Source organism: Jaculus jaculus, chromosome 5 (assembly GCF_020740685.1).
Source record: "Jaculus jaculus isolate mJacJac1 chromosome 5, mJacJac1.mat.Y.cur, whole genome shotgun sequence".
Taxonomy (NCBI): Eukaryota; Metazoa; Chordata; class Mammalia; order Rodentia; family Dipodidae; genus Jaculus; species Jaculus jaculus.
Window position 1 is genome coordinate 154410706 of NC_059106.1, and position 16689 is coordinate 154427394.

General features: G+C 38.2%; 2 protein-coding genes across 2 annotated transcripts; both read right to left on the bottom strand.

Annotated features, from left to right (window-relative positions):
- Positions 1-509: 509 nt before the first annotated feature.
- On the bottom strand, positions 510-1127 carry LOC101596012 (keratin-associated protein 27-1). Its single transcript, XM_004654555.1, has one exon. It carries the CDS (start codon positions 1125-1127, stop codon positions 510-512), a length of 618 nt encoding a protein of 205 aa, XP_004654612.1.
- A 10827-nt stretch (positions 1128-11954) lies between these two features.
- On the bottom strand, positions 11955-12458 carry LOC101596296 (keratin-associated protein 13-1-like). Its single transcript, XM_012947936.2, has one exon. It carries the CDS (start codon positions 12456-12458, stop codon positions 11955-11957), a length of 504 nt encoding a protein of 167 aa, XP_012803390.2.
- Positions 12459-16689: the final 4231 nt, after the last annotated feature.

Here is a 16689-nt window from a genome sequence, read left to right on the forward strand (position 1 = left end):
CATAGACAATAACCTATTTTCAAAGTGTAAGGTTATCATTGAAAGGATCAATTATATTCTCTGATTGCAAATTATTGTTCACAAATGACTGGTGTTGGGCTGGAGAGATAGCTTAGCAGTTAAGTGCTTGATTGTGAAGCCTGAGGACTTGGGTTTGAGGCTCAATTCCTCAGGACCCATGTTTTTCAGTGGCTGGAGATCCAGGCACACCCATTCTCTCTCTCTCTCTCTCTCTCTCTCTCTATCTGCTGCTTTCTCTCTCTGTCTGTTGCTAAATAAATAAAATGACTGAGATCCTAGGGATCTAAGATGGTTAGTATGCTTTACAGTCCTGACATACCAGCAGAAATACCCCAAAGAGAAAAAGAGATATCCTTGACTCTAGAGTTAACAGCAGAAAAATACATGTGTAATCACTCACAAGAATAAACAATGCATTGAAGTTAGAGAAATGAAATTTCTAAATATCCTAGAAAACAGGTAGACCATGCCATATCACTGCATATTCTTCACTTACTGGGAGATTGCAAACCACCAGTAACACAGCAAGTTCCTTCAGAAGTGCTAGAAGCTTCCAGAAGTTGGGGCCCAGGAGCAACTTTGCTCACAGGGCCACAGGAGCTGGAATTGTGGATGTGACAATGGCATTGGCTGGATTCATACTCCACAGTTTGGCAACTCTTAGACTCAGGAGTTGATTGTGGACAACTTCTGGCCTTGTAGCTTGCAGATTGGTGGCCCTGGGTCACATACCCCCTTTGCTGACTGTTTCCTGACTGGCGGAACTGGGAAGCACACTGTGGCTTGGCTGGGCAGCTTCCTGATTGGCAAGCTGGCTTCTTGCCAGACTTGAAACTGGAAGAAGTGGTCTGCACAACTCTGGGAAGGCAGGAACTTTGCACGCAGGCATTTCTTATGAACTGGTCCACTTCACAATTGGTCAGTTGGTGGGTGGTAGTTTCACTGCAAGTTTCTTGAAAGTCATCCAGGAGCCAGGTTCTGCAGTGGCAGCTGCTGGGCAAAAAAAATCCATCTTCAAACCTTGTAGGGTTAGAGCCATGTATAATGGCCGAGAGTGGTGGGGCCTTCCCCAGGTTCCTGCGTAAGAGGCAGTTGCTATGAGGCATGCTGCTAAAAATATTTAAAGTTAGGCAAAAGGACTCAACCTGTAAGTGTGAAGATGAATTTCTTCTCTGGGGAGATTTATATAGTTCTCAGAAATCTGGGTGTTGTCTTTTTTTTTTTTTTGAAGCCGCCTTTGCACCTTATTGCTTAAGCTAATTTAAAGGATGGCATGTCATTAGTGCTCTGCTTAGTTATATGTGAAATGAGGTTTTATTAACAAGTCGCGAGTCCACTGTGACTCTTCAAAGGGCTTTCATGTGCACTCCAGAAATGAGTCATCAGGGTGAGGTTTGTCAAACATGAGTCTTAACGTGGCATCCAAGCAAGCCACTGTGACGTTTCATATTTGGCAGGTGGACAATAAGCAGTGTATGTGGAAGCTGTCAATTGAGTAATGATTGACATTCAGCACTGGAGCATTGAGAATAACAATTTGTGCAGAATGGGGTAAGATGAAGTTCAAGGCATGCTTAGCCAGAGGTGGGCCCAGTGGAGGCCACCTTCAGATCTTGGTATCAGTTGATCAGAATGTGAAACGACTCAACAATGGTAACTGTTCTTATTGTCCACATGGCATATTTACTGTGCTCATGACACAGAACTCTTCCTCTTTATTTTGTTCCTCTATGCACGGTGACAACCTATACATGAAGCTCTTTCCTATTTTCCTGCTTAAATGCTATTGCCTCTTCCACTGAATCACAAACGGATTATATTTCTTTAGATGGAAACTGGATAATTTCTACCTTTTCTCTTTGCTTGTGTGGCTTTAATAAGTTTTAGCAATGAAGATGCATTACTACTGAAATAAGAAAAAATTATGAAAGATAAGTATTAATCAGGAAAACATTTTTTTTTATTTTTAAAACATTTTATTATTTATTTGAGAGAGAGACAAAGACAGAGACAGAGAGAGTACTAGGCAGCAAAGAGAGTGAGAATTGGTGTACCAGAACCTTCGGCCACTACAAACAAACTCCAGACACATGTGCTACCTTGTGCAGCTAGCTATTTTATGAAGGGACCAGGATACTGAACTTGTGTCATCAGGATTTCCAAGCGAGTGGCTTTGACTACTGAGCCATCATCCAGCACAAAAAAAAACATATGTAATATTTTGATTTACAAAATATGCATACAAGATTTCAAATTTTAATTGTAATGCTTAAATTGGCATAATAATTGTACATATTCATGGGGTACAAAATGATAATTGTGTACATGTATGCTGTTGTAAAAATAAAAGTAGAGGAATAATTAAGATATCTGTTTCCACAACTGTTTATTATTTCTAAGTGCTTTATTATACTCTAGAAGACCAACCATCTAACTAAATTTTTGTGTCTACTACTAAACATCTGTCCATTCCATCTCTCTCTCTCTATTTTTATTATTTATTTATTTATGTATGTATGTTTTTTTTTTTTTTTTTTGGTTTTCCAAGGTAGAGTTTCACTCTAGCCCAGACTGACCTGGAATTCACTCTATAGGCTCAGTATAACCTCAAATTCATAGCAATTCTCTTACCTCTGCCTCCTGAGTGCTAGGATTAAAGGTGTGGGCCACCATGCACGGCTTTCATTCCATCGCTTTCATACCCTTCCTTGTCTCAAATTTTAACCCCATTTAGTACTGACTTTCCACAAGTTTCTGTATCTGTTATTGTGCTTCCCAAAGTTTATTTTCATATATAACAAACATATTCCCAATATGTTTTTTGTTTTCCTTTTTATTGGCTACTGACAGATGGCTACCTCTTTTCTTAAATTAATTTATTTATTTATTTAAATTTAATTTTGGCTTTTTGAGATAGGGTTTCACTCTAGCTCAGGGTGGCCTTGAACTCATGGAAATCCTCCTGCCTCTGGCTCCCTAGTGCTGGAACTAAAGGTGTGCACCACCACACCTAGCCAGATGGATACCACTTAACATTTATTATTTATTTATTTATTTGCCAGCAGGGAGGAGAGAACAGAAAGAATTGGCATACTAGGGTTTCCCATCATGGCAAACAAACTCTGGATGCGTGTGCCACTTTGTGCATCTGGCTCTATGTGGGTATTGAGGAATTAAGCCAGAGTCATGAGGCTTTGCAGGCCAGCACCTTAGCTGCTGATCCCTCCCTCCAGCCCAACTCTTAAATGGTTTTTTTTTTTTTTTTACATGCTATACTTAGTAGTTTTCATGTTCATAATGTAGAATTTGCCAGTGAATTTTCCAGATCACATTTTTCAGCTTACTTAGCTCAACACAGGAGGACAGAGCAGGAGTATCTTCTTAGTCCAGTGTTCCATCTTTCTATGTTCAGGCCTGAGTAAGCCCAGGAATATGTTGCAATTATAACTGGTAAATATCTGCCCTTGAAGTTTAAAGTACTTGAGATATTATAGTATATTAAATGGCACTTCTAAATACCTTTGAAACACATGCAGGTCCTTCATTGTTTTGAAAAAAAAAAATCGTGCATTTGGAGATCGCATTATCCCTTGCTGTGAACTGTAGAATGAACCTTTAACACTCATGCATGCAGTTTTGTATTTATTTTATACACAGGGCTTCCTCCAGAGCTGCTGACTCACTTTTCTAAAGGGATTAAGTGCATTTCACTGCAGTTAGAATAAGATCCGCTCCTCAAGACTTGCTATATGACACCTTACAAGATCTTGTTTTCTAATTTTGACTCTGTGTTCAATCTCTGTCCAGTATTCTTCCAAGTCACAGGACTTAATTCAGCCTGTGAGCCTCCCCGGGTTTCCACTGCCTCAGTAGTTTGGAGACATGGCTATGTCTTTCCTTTGTGCCTTTACTATAGGCTCCTGCTTCTCATTCTCTTCACAGAGCACATTCCCCCCTTTGGTTTTCACCTTCACATTTACGTCAGTAACTCTACCTCACCCAGCAGATTTTCAGACAATCTTTTTGTTTTAGTTTTTAAAATCTTAGGTCTTTACTGCTGCACTATGATCATAGGAATCTAAGAAGTATCTACATCTTCTTCACTATTGTACTGCCAATGGTGAGCATGGCATCTAAGTACCACATAGAAAGTTCTCCATAAATGTATTTTTAAACTAATGGATAGAATCTGTTCAATAAAATGTATTCAAGATGTAAGTAAAACCTAACACCATATAGTTTTGAAACATTCTCATATCCCAAATGTTCAAAAATTGGTATGGGTACTTAGCTAAAAGAATAATGATTACTGTTACCTTTCCACTTTCCTTTTATGAAATAAAAATAAAGGTTTTAAGAAATCCCATATTAGCATGGTCCATGCTGAGTCCATTATTTAAAATAATGTTTGACTATCCACAGGTATGTTTTAGAAAGCTTCTGCACTGTAACAGGCTCCATTTTTCAAATTATGTGAGTAAAGCAGGCCATTACATACAGCAGAATCCACACAGTATTCTCCAGCATCCATCTTTCTTCTTAATGTCCCAACATGTAGTAAATTACTACAGGCCTGTGCAGTTCCCAGTTCCCACGAGTCAGGTGGTAAAGTTATGTCTTAATTTATAAATGTGGCCATTCTATGATTTCTTTTCTCTTTGGGATGAGATACTGACTTGTAAGTCTGTGTGAATGCTGAATTAATAGGTATTGTAACATATAATTTTGATTCAATGAGTATATACAGATGTCAGTCACTGTACATTTATAGAAGGAGTTACCTGACTTACTGCCACACATGTTGTAAGCCAGAGCAATTGATCATCTTGGACTTGGTTTTATGCAGCCTACTAAAAACTAAGTATTAGCTTTGTGGACACTTGGATAGTTGTGTAGTGTGTATCGCGGCATTCTTGAGAAATAGATCTAGTTGTGTGACTGTGCACTGGGACTGGAGACTCTGCTACTGACTAGTTGAACAATTCCACTGGATTACACTGGGGCTGGAACTACACAAATAACAGCAGCTGCAGTAGCTTCTCCTATGCACAGGAAGGGGTGGAGTATGAACATCTTGAGCAGGGCTGCAGTTCACTGCCAAGACTCTTTTTGAATGTGGCCATTCCAAGCTGAGCCCTGCAGTCACAAAACACTTTAAGTGTTTAAACAAACACTTTAAGTTTTCTATTTCTCTTTTTTTTTTTTTTGAGGAAAACCCAACAAGCCTTTAAAAAAACAGTAGCCTTTATATGTGTGTGTGTGTGTGTGTGTGTGTATATATATATATATATATATATATAATATATATATATATTAATTATTGATAGCTTCTGTATTTACAAACAACAAACCATGATATTTTCCTCCCCTCTCCCACTTTCCCCTTCAAAACTCTGCTCTCCATCATATCCCCTGCCTCTCTACATTAGTCTTTCCTTTAATTTGATGTCATCATCTTTTTCTCCAATTATGATGGTGTCATGTAGGTATCACTAGGCACTGTGAGGTAATGAATATCAAAGCCAATTTCTGTGCAGTTACATGTAAGGAGTGGCACCCTTCCTTTGCCTCTTCCATTCTTTTTAAAAATATTTTTATTTATTTATTTATTTGACAGAAAGAGGGGGAGAGAGAGAGAGACTGAGAGAGAGAGAGAGAAAGAAAAAGAGAGAATACGCATGCCAGGGCCTCCAGCCACTGTAAACGAACTCCAAGAGCATGTGCCCCCTTGTGCACCAGGCTAACATGGGTCCTGGGGAATCAAACCTGGGTCCTTTGGCTTTGCAGGCAAGTGCCTTAACCACTAAGCCATCCCTCCAGCCCCTCTTACATTCTTTCTGCCACCTCTTCCGCAATAGACCCTGAGCCTTGGAGGGTGTGAAAGAGATATTTCAGTGCTGGACACTCCTCCGTCCCTTCTTCTGAGCACTATGTTGCCTTTTGGGTTATCAGAGTGGTCACCACCATCTGAAAAGAGAAGCCTCTCTAACCAGAAGTGAGAGTAGTATTAATATATGAATATGAACATTAAGTGTAAGGCTTTCAGGGCAACTCGGTGAGAATAATATATGCATTTATCCAGACAAGATCAGGCTTTATAACCCTAAGGCTCATGACCCCCTCCTGCCATAGGCTTTTGATTAGGTTTTCAGTACCATGCATGTATGCTCTCCCATAGAGCAAGCCTTCAGTCCAATTAGAGGGCAGTTGGTTTCCCCCAGAGCAGACATACCACTATTGCACTCATTTGGTCATTTGGCCTGTCTGGCCAAACTTGAGGCTTCCAGTGTCACTGCTGATGACTTATGTCTCCCATAGGACTGCAAACAGTGCAGCTTTTCCCCAGCTTTCAGTTGGCTGGTCTATAGGCAGAAAGTTTTCTGCTCAGCCCCAGCTTGTCTTCTCAGTGACTTTCCCACTCAGGCATGTGACATCTTCAGCAATAGTATCTTACCATCTCTCTCTCACAGAAAACCAAGAGACTTGGCAATAGCCTGTAATGGTTTAGGGGCCACAGGGACCTCCTTGGCCAACAACTCACTGGAAGGTATCCCTTCCCTGGCACTGAAAATTTTCTAGTAACAATCTATGGCATCTGGATGTGCCATTATTCACAAAAGTAGATTCTCATATGTCTTATTCAGAATATCTTGAATTTTGATTGACCTTACCCCGCTCTCCTTCTTCTACACAATCTCTTTCCATGATCTGGCTTAGGCCTTTCCCCTCCCTGTCATCTGCTCTTTTGTTTACATACATACAATACCATCCCCTTAAGATCTTCCCCCTCCTCCCTCCCTTATAGTTCTTTTCTAGCTTACTGGCCTCTGCTACCAATCTTTGGTTTAAGCTTACACACAAGTCTATACATTTGTAGATAGGATCTACATATGTGAGAGAACATGTGATGTTTGGCTTTCTGGACCTGAGTTACTACACTTAGTATATCCTTTCCAGATTCATCCACTTCCCTGCAAATTGCATAATTTCTTTTTTCTTTGTCACTGACTAGAACTCCTTTGTGTAAATGCACCACATCTTTATCACCCATTCAACAGACTAGACTTTTGATGCAAGAAAGTGAGTGTGGAAGCTAGAGGGAGAGAGAGAGAAAGAGAGAATCAATGTGCCAGAGCCTCTGACTGTAAGCAAACTCCATAAGTGTGTGCCACCTAGTGAGCATGTGCAGCCTTGCACACTCATGTCATCTTGTGTTTGGCTTATGTGGGACCTAGAGAAACATGGGTCCTTAGGCTTCTCAGGCAAGTGCCTTAACTAGAAGCCATATCTATAGCCTTATTTCTTCATTTTTAAAAATAAAATTTGAAAGAAGTCAACAGCATAAATTTGTTTTATTGATTAAATGAGATTATACATATGGCCCCAGAAGACTTGTTACACATTGAGTAATTCAAAAACAAATTTCCATGTATCTTTTACCTGGACAAAGGTTTTCATGTAGAAACAAAAAAAAAAAAATCAAAAACAAACAAACAAAAACCACTTTTCATAGTGTCAATTGGGGATTGATATAAAATTAGGAGGGAAAATAAATAATATAGTTGTTTTAATGTATATTGTTGTTAATGTCTATGTATTGTTTTTTATCCCAGTCTTTTGTAAGGCTAGATTGCTCCTTCAATACAACTTAAAGATGTATATAATGCTTGTCCCTGATTCTCATAAATTCATAACATGTATGATTTATATTAATTCATTTCTAATCACTTGTTTAGTCATTTTAAAGGATGATATAAAATAAAATTATCATAATTACTTATATTATGTAATTTTCCCATGGAGCTGCCACAATTTATTTTTTTCATATAGATATAATGCATGGCAATGTAACTACAGTCTTCCAAGAGGCTAGAGGTATGGCTTATGGCTCTGTTGTTTGCACTATTTTGCTATGTGAGTTTGGACCTAGCTCTCATCCTCTGTGGATATTTTGTAAGGTGAGTTAAATGAGATGCTCTCCAAGGTCTTCTGTGGCTGTACATTCTATGCCTTTCTCTTAAACCCTTAATGCCTTAAAGCTGGAGAGGACATTGGTGGCATCTTGTTACTTCCACCTACTAAATGAAAATTTCTCTTCTGCCTAAGGTTATTCATCCCTTATTAAAATTACTTACGGGGATGGAGGTATGGCTTAGCAGTTAAAATGTTTGCCTGCAAAACCAAAGGACCCAAGTTCAATTCCCCAGGACCCACATTAGCCAAATGCACAAGGGGGCGCATGCATGTGCAGTTCATTTGCAGTGGCTGGTGGCCCTGGAGTACCCATCATCTCTCTCTCTCTCTCCCCCTCCCTCCCTCTTTCTGTCAAATAAATAAATAAATGTAAAAATTTAAAAAGATTACTTATGAAATTTTAAAAGGACAGACAAAAGAAAAAGGTCATTAGTCTACCAGTTGCTCTTCATCTGAATGAAACTCAACAACCATGAAATTAATAACCTTCTACTATTTGATAGTAGCTCCTGAGACTATAAATTCAATAAATAAACAGCATGATTTTTCTGGCCACACATTGTTTTGCCATAAAAGGTTCTCTGAGAGAATAACTAAATTTTGCTATACAGAACATTCTATAAAAAAATGTAGCTCAAAGAAATATCAAACATTGTAATGCATACACAAAAACAAAGGTTTTAAGCTATGAAATGCTTAAAATTATAATACTAAGATCATAATTATTATGTTGATTATAGATGCTCTATTTTGCTTGCTTTCTGTTTCTAATGCTAAGTATATCCTTTAGCACATAAAAGTAATATGAATGATAAATAACACCTGCTATTCCCTCTGTAAGACTATATCTAAGTGACTTTTCATCTTGGGGTAACTTTGTTTAATTACAGTTCAATTCAATCAGATATTTATCAAAACAGCAAGAAAACAAAAGAAGAGAGATATATGGAAGGAAGGAAGAGGGGAGAAAGTAGGAAAGGAAGAAGGAGAAAAGAAGACAGGCATGAAGTATGGGAAGAAGGATGAGAGGAAAGAAAATGATTAATGGAAAGAGAAATAAAGGAGATTACATAGTGCTTATGTGAGTATAATCGCATGAATATAAAACAGAAGCAAACATAAAATCTAGTAATTAAGAGTAACCTGATTATTACATGTAAATTTGTATAATACATTGTATAGGAAATAATGAATTATATTGACTGTGTGGCCTATTTAAAACAGTACCAGAAAACAGATAATATTTCCATAGTAGTACTTAAATGAAGAGGCATTTGATCATCTTTCCAGAGTTTCCAGACTGCATGAGCACAGCTCATATAATATAACAAGTTCAAGGAATAGGACTAGGAATATCGATGCCATGACAGTGTGTTAGACTTTCAGTCACCATGACAAGTACTCTATAGAATAACATAAGAAGAAAAAATAGCCAGGAACTGGAATCAGCCCAGATGCCTATCAACTGATGAATCATGAAGATGTGGTACAGATACACAGTAGAACTCTATTCAGTAGTAAGGAAAAATAAAATGACAAGAAAATTTGTGGAACATGGATGAAGTTGGGAAAAAAATCATTTTAAGTGAGGTCATGAAAGCACACAAAGACAAATGCCATATGTACTCTTTCACCTGTGAATCCTTACTGGGCTATGAGTGCATATGGCAGCCAGCACCAGAAATTTGGGTATAAAACTAGAATGAGACCAGTAGAGAGAGTAGCAAAAGAGGAGAAGAGGAGTAACCTGACAAGCTAGGGAAAGGCAGATTATTGGGTCTTGGAAGGGCAGAAAAAAATCATTAAAAAAATAAATAAAACAAGAAAAAAGATTTATATTGGCTCTGATCATTAGGAGAGTTAGGTGGTGGATTGCTGGCTCTAATACTTTGGTCCTGAATTAAGGCTGAGCGTCAGAGCAGCAGAACTGTGTGGCAGAAGCTATTTACCTCATGGCAGATAGGAGGCACAGAAAGAAAGGCCAGGGAGGATGTATATTTTTCAAATGAACTTTCCTTTTACCCAGATAGGCTCCATGTCCTAAAGTGTCCCTCACCTCCCAAATTAGCACCACCACCTAGGTGTTGATTGTTCAACACAGGAACCATACACACACACACACACACACACACACACACACATATATATATACAAATGTATCAACTACAGTTATCATAAATCAAAATTCAAAATGGCTTAAATGCTTCAAAATATGTTAGGTCATGTAAATCCCAGCCCAGAAGTATGGTAGTTCCGATTATGTTCATGTCTCCTCATTTTTGATTCTTTAACATGGTTTAGTTTAGTTTAATATTTAGACCTTCAGCACCACAGATAAAGCATTCCATGAATGGCAAGTTGTAGAGGAAAAGAAGGTGGCTTCAGAATCCCCCTATAATGAGTCCTTCAGGTGGACAAGAATATTCTTCAGGTTGCAGAAGTGAATGTGAACACTCGGTGGCACCTAGCTCCCTGTTGAAGGGGGCTGAGTTAGGAATGCAAAGGTTCATTTCAAAGACATACAACAGGAGGACTGTGAGTTCAAGGCCAGCCTAGGATACATAGAAAGACCCTGTTAAAAACAAAAGAAAAGGAAACAAACAAAAATAACAGATGACAGACTATACGGAAGAAAAGGAATACAGCAAGTAATGTCTAATTCTTCTAGGAGGAAGGAAGAATTATAAAGACAATGAACAAAAGACTTCCCACATTCATTTATGTAATCTAATTCCCCTTTATATATCATATTTATTCATATTTATATATTTTTATTCCCATTTATCCATCATTATTCCTATTTGTACATTTGAGAATGTAGAAAAATGATTATAATGGACTATCCAGTTATCACATTGAGATCCAAATCCAAGAAATCTAGAAATCTTCCTTTTGAATCCAGGTTACTTACTCACAATGCAGTCTTTTCTCAGTTAGTTCTTAGAAGATGTCTAAAGTAAATTGGCTTACATAAACCTAATCAAATGACAAAAGTATTAACTACCATCATGAGAAACAAATCTTCAAAATTATATTTCTTTCTATTGAAGTGGAATGCCTACATGATCAACTAGACTCCACCCCACCTAAAATGCTTGTTACCTTTTATCAGCTACTATACACAGTTAAAAACCACAACCTCAGAATTCTGTAGGGGCTTACATATGCCTGGGAAGTACAGTAAAAAAGCCTTTTGAGAAATCTCTCAACATAAATTGTTAAACTAACTCTTGGTAAAACATTGCTGAAAACTTATTTTATCTTGTACTAGACTGAATCTTAGATAAAATGGAATAAAGCATATTGAAATAATGATAGGGAATTAGAGGGTTCCCTCTGAATGCCAGATAGCAATACAAATAGTAGTAGGCTATATTAGACTTGATGACAAAGATTTGAAGCTTCACATTTTATGGGGAACCAACTTAATGCCTATATTTAGTATTTAATAAATAAAAGCCAAAAGATAAAAACAGCATGATTTTTACTACTTGTATTTAGAGAAAGAAAACTATCTGTGGCACTGATTTTATCATCAAATCCACCTCCACAACCTCATAGGATTTCAACCCATGTTAATGTGCATAGTACTTATTTAATAACAATCCCTTTGGGATTTCAAAACCAAACCCTAGGAAGTAAGCAGCTAACAAAATCAAGCATCAAGCTGGATACCGAATAAGTAGACAAATTAAATTTTCACTTTTCAAAGAATTGGAGAACAAAATGCAATACAAATTTCATCTTCAATGCAGACTTTAAACTTTATTTTGAGTTGGAAATCTAATTACAGATTTGTCTGAGAAATAATCCATCAGCCAATACATGAGATCAGAGATAAAGTGAGAAACAGGCCATCTGAGATAAGAGCGTCGGGTTCCTATAGCAGGAAAGACAGTGGAGGTAAGGAATGCATACTCTAGTGACATGGTTAACAAGATGGAAAATTGGCATGATGATCAGTAGAACCTAGATCCATATCCACAGCTTGGTCTGTAACAAGAAGACTGGAAGGTTCTAGAAGGCAAGCAGGATGGGCGGCAGAACCCAGATCCGTAGCCCAGGGATGACAAGCCACAGGGTCTGAAGCCACTGGATCCACAGCTCACTGAGTAAGAGCTTCTAGACCCATAGCCCAGGGAGTGGCAGCTGCTGGGACCACAACCCTGAGAGCTGGAGGGAGGTGTCTGGCAGGGGCTGCAGAGCCTGGAGACAGAGGGGCGGTAGCAGGACGTCCGGCAGGGGATGCGCACCGCTTGGGACGTGTGGCATCGGATGGGCTGGAAGCAGGTGTCGTGACAGGCGCTGTGGAGAGAGGATCTCTGTTGGCAGATCCTGGGAGAGTAGACGTTAGTGCTGTGAACCAAATGTCGAGGGTAGAAGGAGCCACAAGAGGAGCGTGGATACTGCAGGTGGTCCCCGTGGGGGAGAGAGGAGGTTCCAGAGCAGCAGCTGTAGGACATGTTGAGAGAAGTGTGAGCTCAGCTGGGTACAGCAACAAGATGTTCTAATGTCTCTAGCAGCTCCCAGCCATGCTTATATACCCTCACTGAGCTGGGTGTGATGCGATGTCATGGTCTCTGCCCATTCTTGGGCATATGTTTCATGAAATGACTAATTAACCTCCACTCTAATTATAATTTAACAATTCATAGCCCTTAACTGCAGTTTAATCACTTATTTATAACAGCCACTCAGCTTCTTTCTCTTCCTCTCTCTCTCTCTTTCTGTCTCTCTCTTCCTCTCTCTCTGTTTCTAGTTTTCCAGAAAGAACGTGTGGCTTGATTGTACCAACGTTTCTCATGATGCACAGAGCATGCCTCTTCTTCCTTCATTTTGATGAATGTTTTGATCATGAGGATGTGTAATTCTCACTACCAATGCACTCTTGACAGTCATCAGTAACCACCCCATAATTATTATAATTTATTAAACTTCATTATACAAAAATTTTAAAATATGGTATGGTTTAGTCTTTGAAACGATCTTAGTAGAAATTGTTATAAGAATTCAATAAAGAGGTCATGGAAGCTTGAAGAAATTGCATACCATTTAGGTAATAGATCAAAGGAGTCATTGATTCCATCCAGCTCAGGTGTGCCTGACTCCAAAACGGGCAGAAACCATGATGCTGTATTGACAAGTTAAGAAACATATTCTCTCTGCTCCTGCAATCACCTGTTTTTACACACACACACACACACACACACACACACACACACACACACGATATATTTAGGATTAACTAGGAACAAAATCTAGGAAAAAGATTCAAGCAAGCTTGAGAATGTATGTTGAAGTTTTATAAAATGGTGACTATCTTTATGGATTCAAAAATGAAGGGAAATATAAATTTTATTAGTTGTTAGGCATTACGGTGTTAAAGTTATGCTGCTGTGTGAAGGGATGATGGTGGTGCCAGTATCCAGGCAGTTCTGAGTGAGGAGTCCAATGCACAGGTTAGCAATGGTCAAAAGTCTACCTAGAAACTGTCTGCTTCATAGAGTTGTATAGTCCAAAAGTCAAAATATGTTGGTGTGTATATACATGGGCAGTCCAGTTCATAGATTTAGCTGGGAACTATGTGAGATCTGATGAACAATGTCTTTACAGCTCCATTTTATGTTCCTCAACCATTTGTTCCCACTTATATCACATATATGAACAGTTAAGTATTCAAATGAATTTGTATTGCATCTCATATATATGTATATATCTGAATTTTCATATTTTTCTTAGTATTATAGTTTTGGATATAGGCACTGATGGACATAGCTTCCTTCTGGGTTATATTTTAGTATTCAAATAAGTTAATGTGGAGACACCTGCTAGCAACCATGTTCTCTTTGCCCTTATTTAGCTTACCATCCTTAAGCAAGCCATGATTTATCCAGCATGGAGCTTTTGAAATTCTTATCCAAGTAAGGTAGTGAACTCTTTGGTAACCCTTCCATCAGTAGGAAAAAAAAAAAAAAAATGTTAAAAATTGATATACCATTAGTGACTTGACTAGCAATGAAACACATTAGCAAAAAGCTTGAATTTTAATAGAATGCTAACTTTTGCCAGCTCAGTTGGGGATGAGAAATCCCACACTTTGGAGAGTGATTCATTTCACTCCCTGCTGAGTTTCTCTTTTAGTTCAGCCTTTAGAAAGACAAAGCAGCATAAAATTTACTTTGGTATTTTGTTCTTACAATTATTTTTATCTCTACAAAAATTGGTGATATAAAGAAAAATCCTGAAATTAACAATGTCTTTTTCTTTCCTTTTATCACGTCCAACTTCTGCTTTAAAACATCTTTCAGACACCAAGCTAAAAGCTATTTGTATAATTTAATATTTGTGATCCATTTCACAAATGGTTTTTACACTAATCTCCAGTATTATTTGTTCATCTACCAGAGAAGAATTCTGCTTATTATTTGCTTATAAATTTCTATGAAGTCTGTTGGTACTTTTTTTTATATTACGCAAAATCATTTCCATCCGTCAAGCCAAACTTTTTTTTTTTTTTTAATGTATCTGACCCCATATAAACCTCAAATAGGGCTTAATTTCAGGGACAAGATCTTTAAATTTCATCATGTAATTTTACAGGACATTTCAGGGTAATAGCATGGGCTTCGTCAACAAGACAGGCTCATCCTCTTATCCCGAAACAGCAAATAAAAAGGTACGTAATGCTGAAAATTCGAGAGGAGAGATTTATTCTGTGTGGCCACATTGGGAAAGGGGACAGATAGAGGAGTCCAGTGAGCTTCAGACTAGTCTTCGGGGTACTGACATGAGCTTACAGTTTAGATAGGAGGTGGAGTGAAGACGGCAGGAGCTCTGCATAATTAAGCAGTCCTGCTCAAAGCATGGTCTGGTTGATCATTATCTCAGTTTTGGTTCTACAAAGTGGTCCAAGGAAGTTCTTATCTACCTAGGTGTTTCAAGGGAATGCTCTGATTCTCAGGAAGTAGATACTTCTCCATGATGCAGCCTTGCCTTCAGGGATAATTTACTCTCTTCTAGAAGGTCTTGTCCTTCCTGAAAACCAAAGTGACTGCAGGTTTAAGACAATCACTTAGTTAATTCTGCATTCAGGATTGTCTCAAGGTGCCAGGCAGACACAAGTGAGGGCACTATGGAGGCTTAGGGCTTAGATTGTGATTTTGGTTATCTCGTAAGAAGTCAGTGCGTTTTAGCAAAAATAGTTACTGTGTTTGTATTGCTAGTTCGTTTGGATATGTATGCACACATACATACACATTCAATAGAAGAAATACAAAAATATCTCAGAACACATCACCTGGGAATATACTTATTTTAATTTTGAAAAATCAAACATTTCTACCCACTAGTTTTATAACATTAAAAACTTTTTTTTAAATTTTTATTAGCATTTTCCATGATTATAAAAAAAAATCCCATGGTAATTCCCTCCCTCACATTAAAAACTTTTTAAAAATATATGAAGTGACGGCTGGAGACATTTCTCAGAGGTTATGGCACTGATTTTCTAATCCAAATCACCAGGGTTTGATTCTCTAGTACCCACATATAACCAAATGTACAAAGTGGTATATGTGCCTGGAAATCTTTTGCAGAAGCTACAGGCCTTGTTGTACCCATTCTCATTCTCTCTGTCTATCTGTCTCCCTCTCTCTCTCTCTATCTCTCTCTCTCTCTCTCTCTCTCTCTCTCTCTCTCTCTCACTGTGTGTGTGTCTCTCTCTCTACCTTAAAAATGAAAAAAATAAAAATAAAATTAAAAGAAACATTTCCACAGTTAATCAAAACCAGGAACCTTGGTTGGAATATACTAATCTATGGAATATACCTTTAAAGTTATCCATCCTATTTTCCACTCCTTTCACTATCTCTAGTCTGTGATTTTTCATCCTGGGCACATCAGTCGTTTATGGTTGGTTCTTTTTGTTTGTTTGTTTGTTTCTGAGAGCTAGTCTTTGTGTTATATTTGGCAGTATGCTTGGTGTCAACCCACTAAATGCTGGTAGCACAGTTTGCCCTTCACGTTATGACAGATAGTAATAACTCCACTAAATGGCTGGAGGTGCAGAGTGGCACCTCTGACTCTGAAGAGCTGGTGCCCTGAGCCTGGGCAGTCTTCTGTGGCTGGGCGTCAGAGAAGTGGTCCAAGACCTCATCCATGTTATGCTGCTGTAGTTGAAGGTCACAGTGAACTGGTACAAGTCTTTCTGTGTGTTTGTTTGTTTTTAAAATTGCCTCCTCCAATTTTTCTCTGTCATCTAGCCTGATTAATCTTCTTAAAACCAAAGGCTGATAGGATCTCTCTTTTTATTAAAATGTCCTGATTGAGATTAAATATAGATCAAAATGTGGCATCATGATTTCATCAACCTCTTCACACAAGGGCTTTTGAAGAGCTGATGCTTACAATCGGGATGAAGATATGCTATTCTCTCAGTGTTAAGTGATCTTTCTTCACTGGACTAAAACCAATATGCTTTTCCACAGTTCCTAGTCATCATATACCAGGATAAATTAGGTTTCCTTTTAAATTCTTTCTGTCACTGTGATTAATTCTATTTGGGGGGAGCAGTACTGATTAAACAATCCAATCGTAATGGGTTACCCATTACACAAATGTGTGGGTATGTGTGTACTAACATGCTAAAGATTTCATTTACTTCTTTAACAAGTCCCCCATGATTATGCTTTTAAG

What these genes read in the sequence shown, in the direction of transcription:
- LOC101596296 (XM_012947936.2), bottom strand. Translation starts at nt 12,458, where the DNA reads ATGTCCTACAGCTGCTGCTCTGGAACCTCCTCTCTCCCCCACGGGGAC.
- LOC101596012 (XM_004654555.1), bottom strand. Translation starts at nt 1,127, where the DNA reads ATGCCTCATAGCAACTGCCTCTTACGCAGGAACCTGGGGAAGGCCCCA.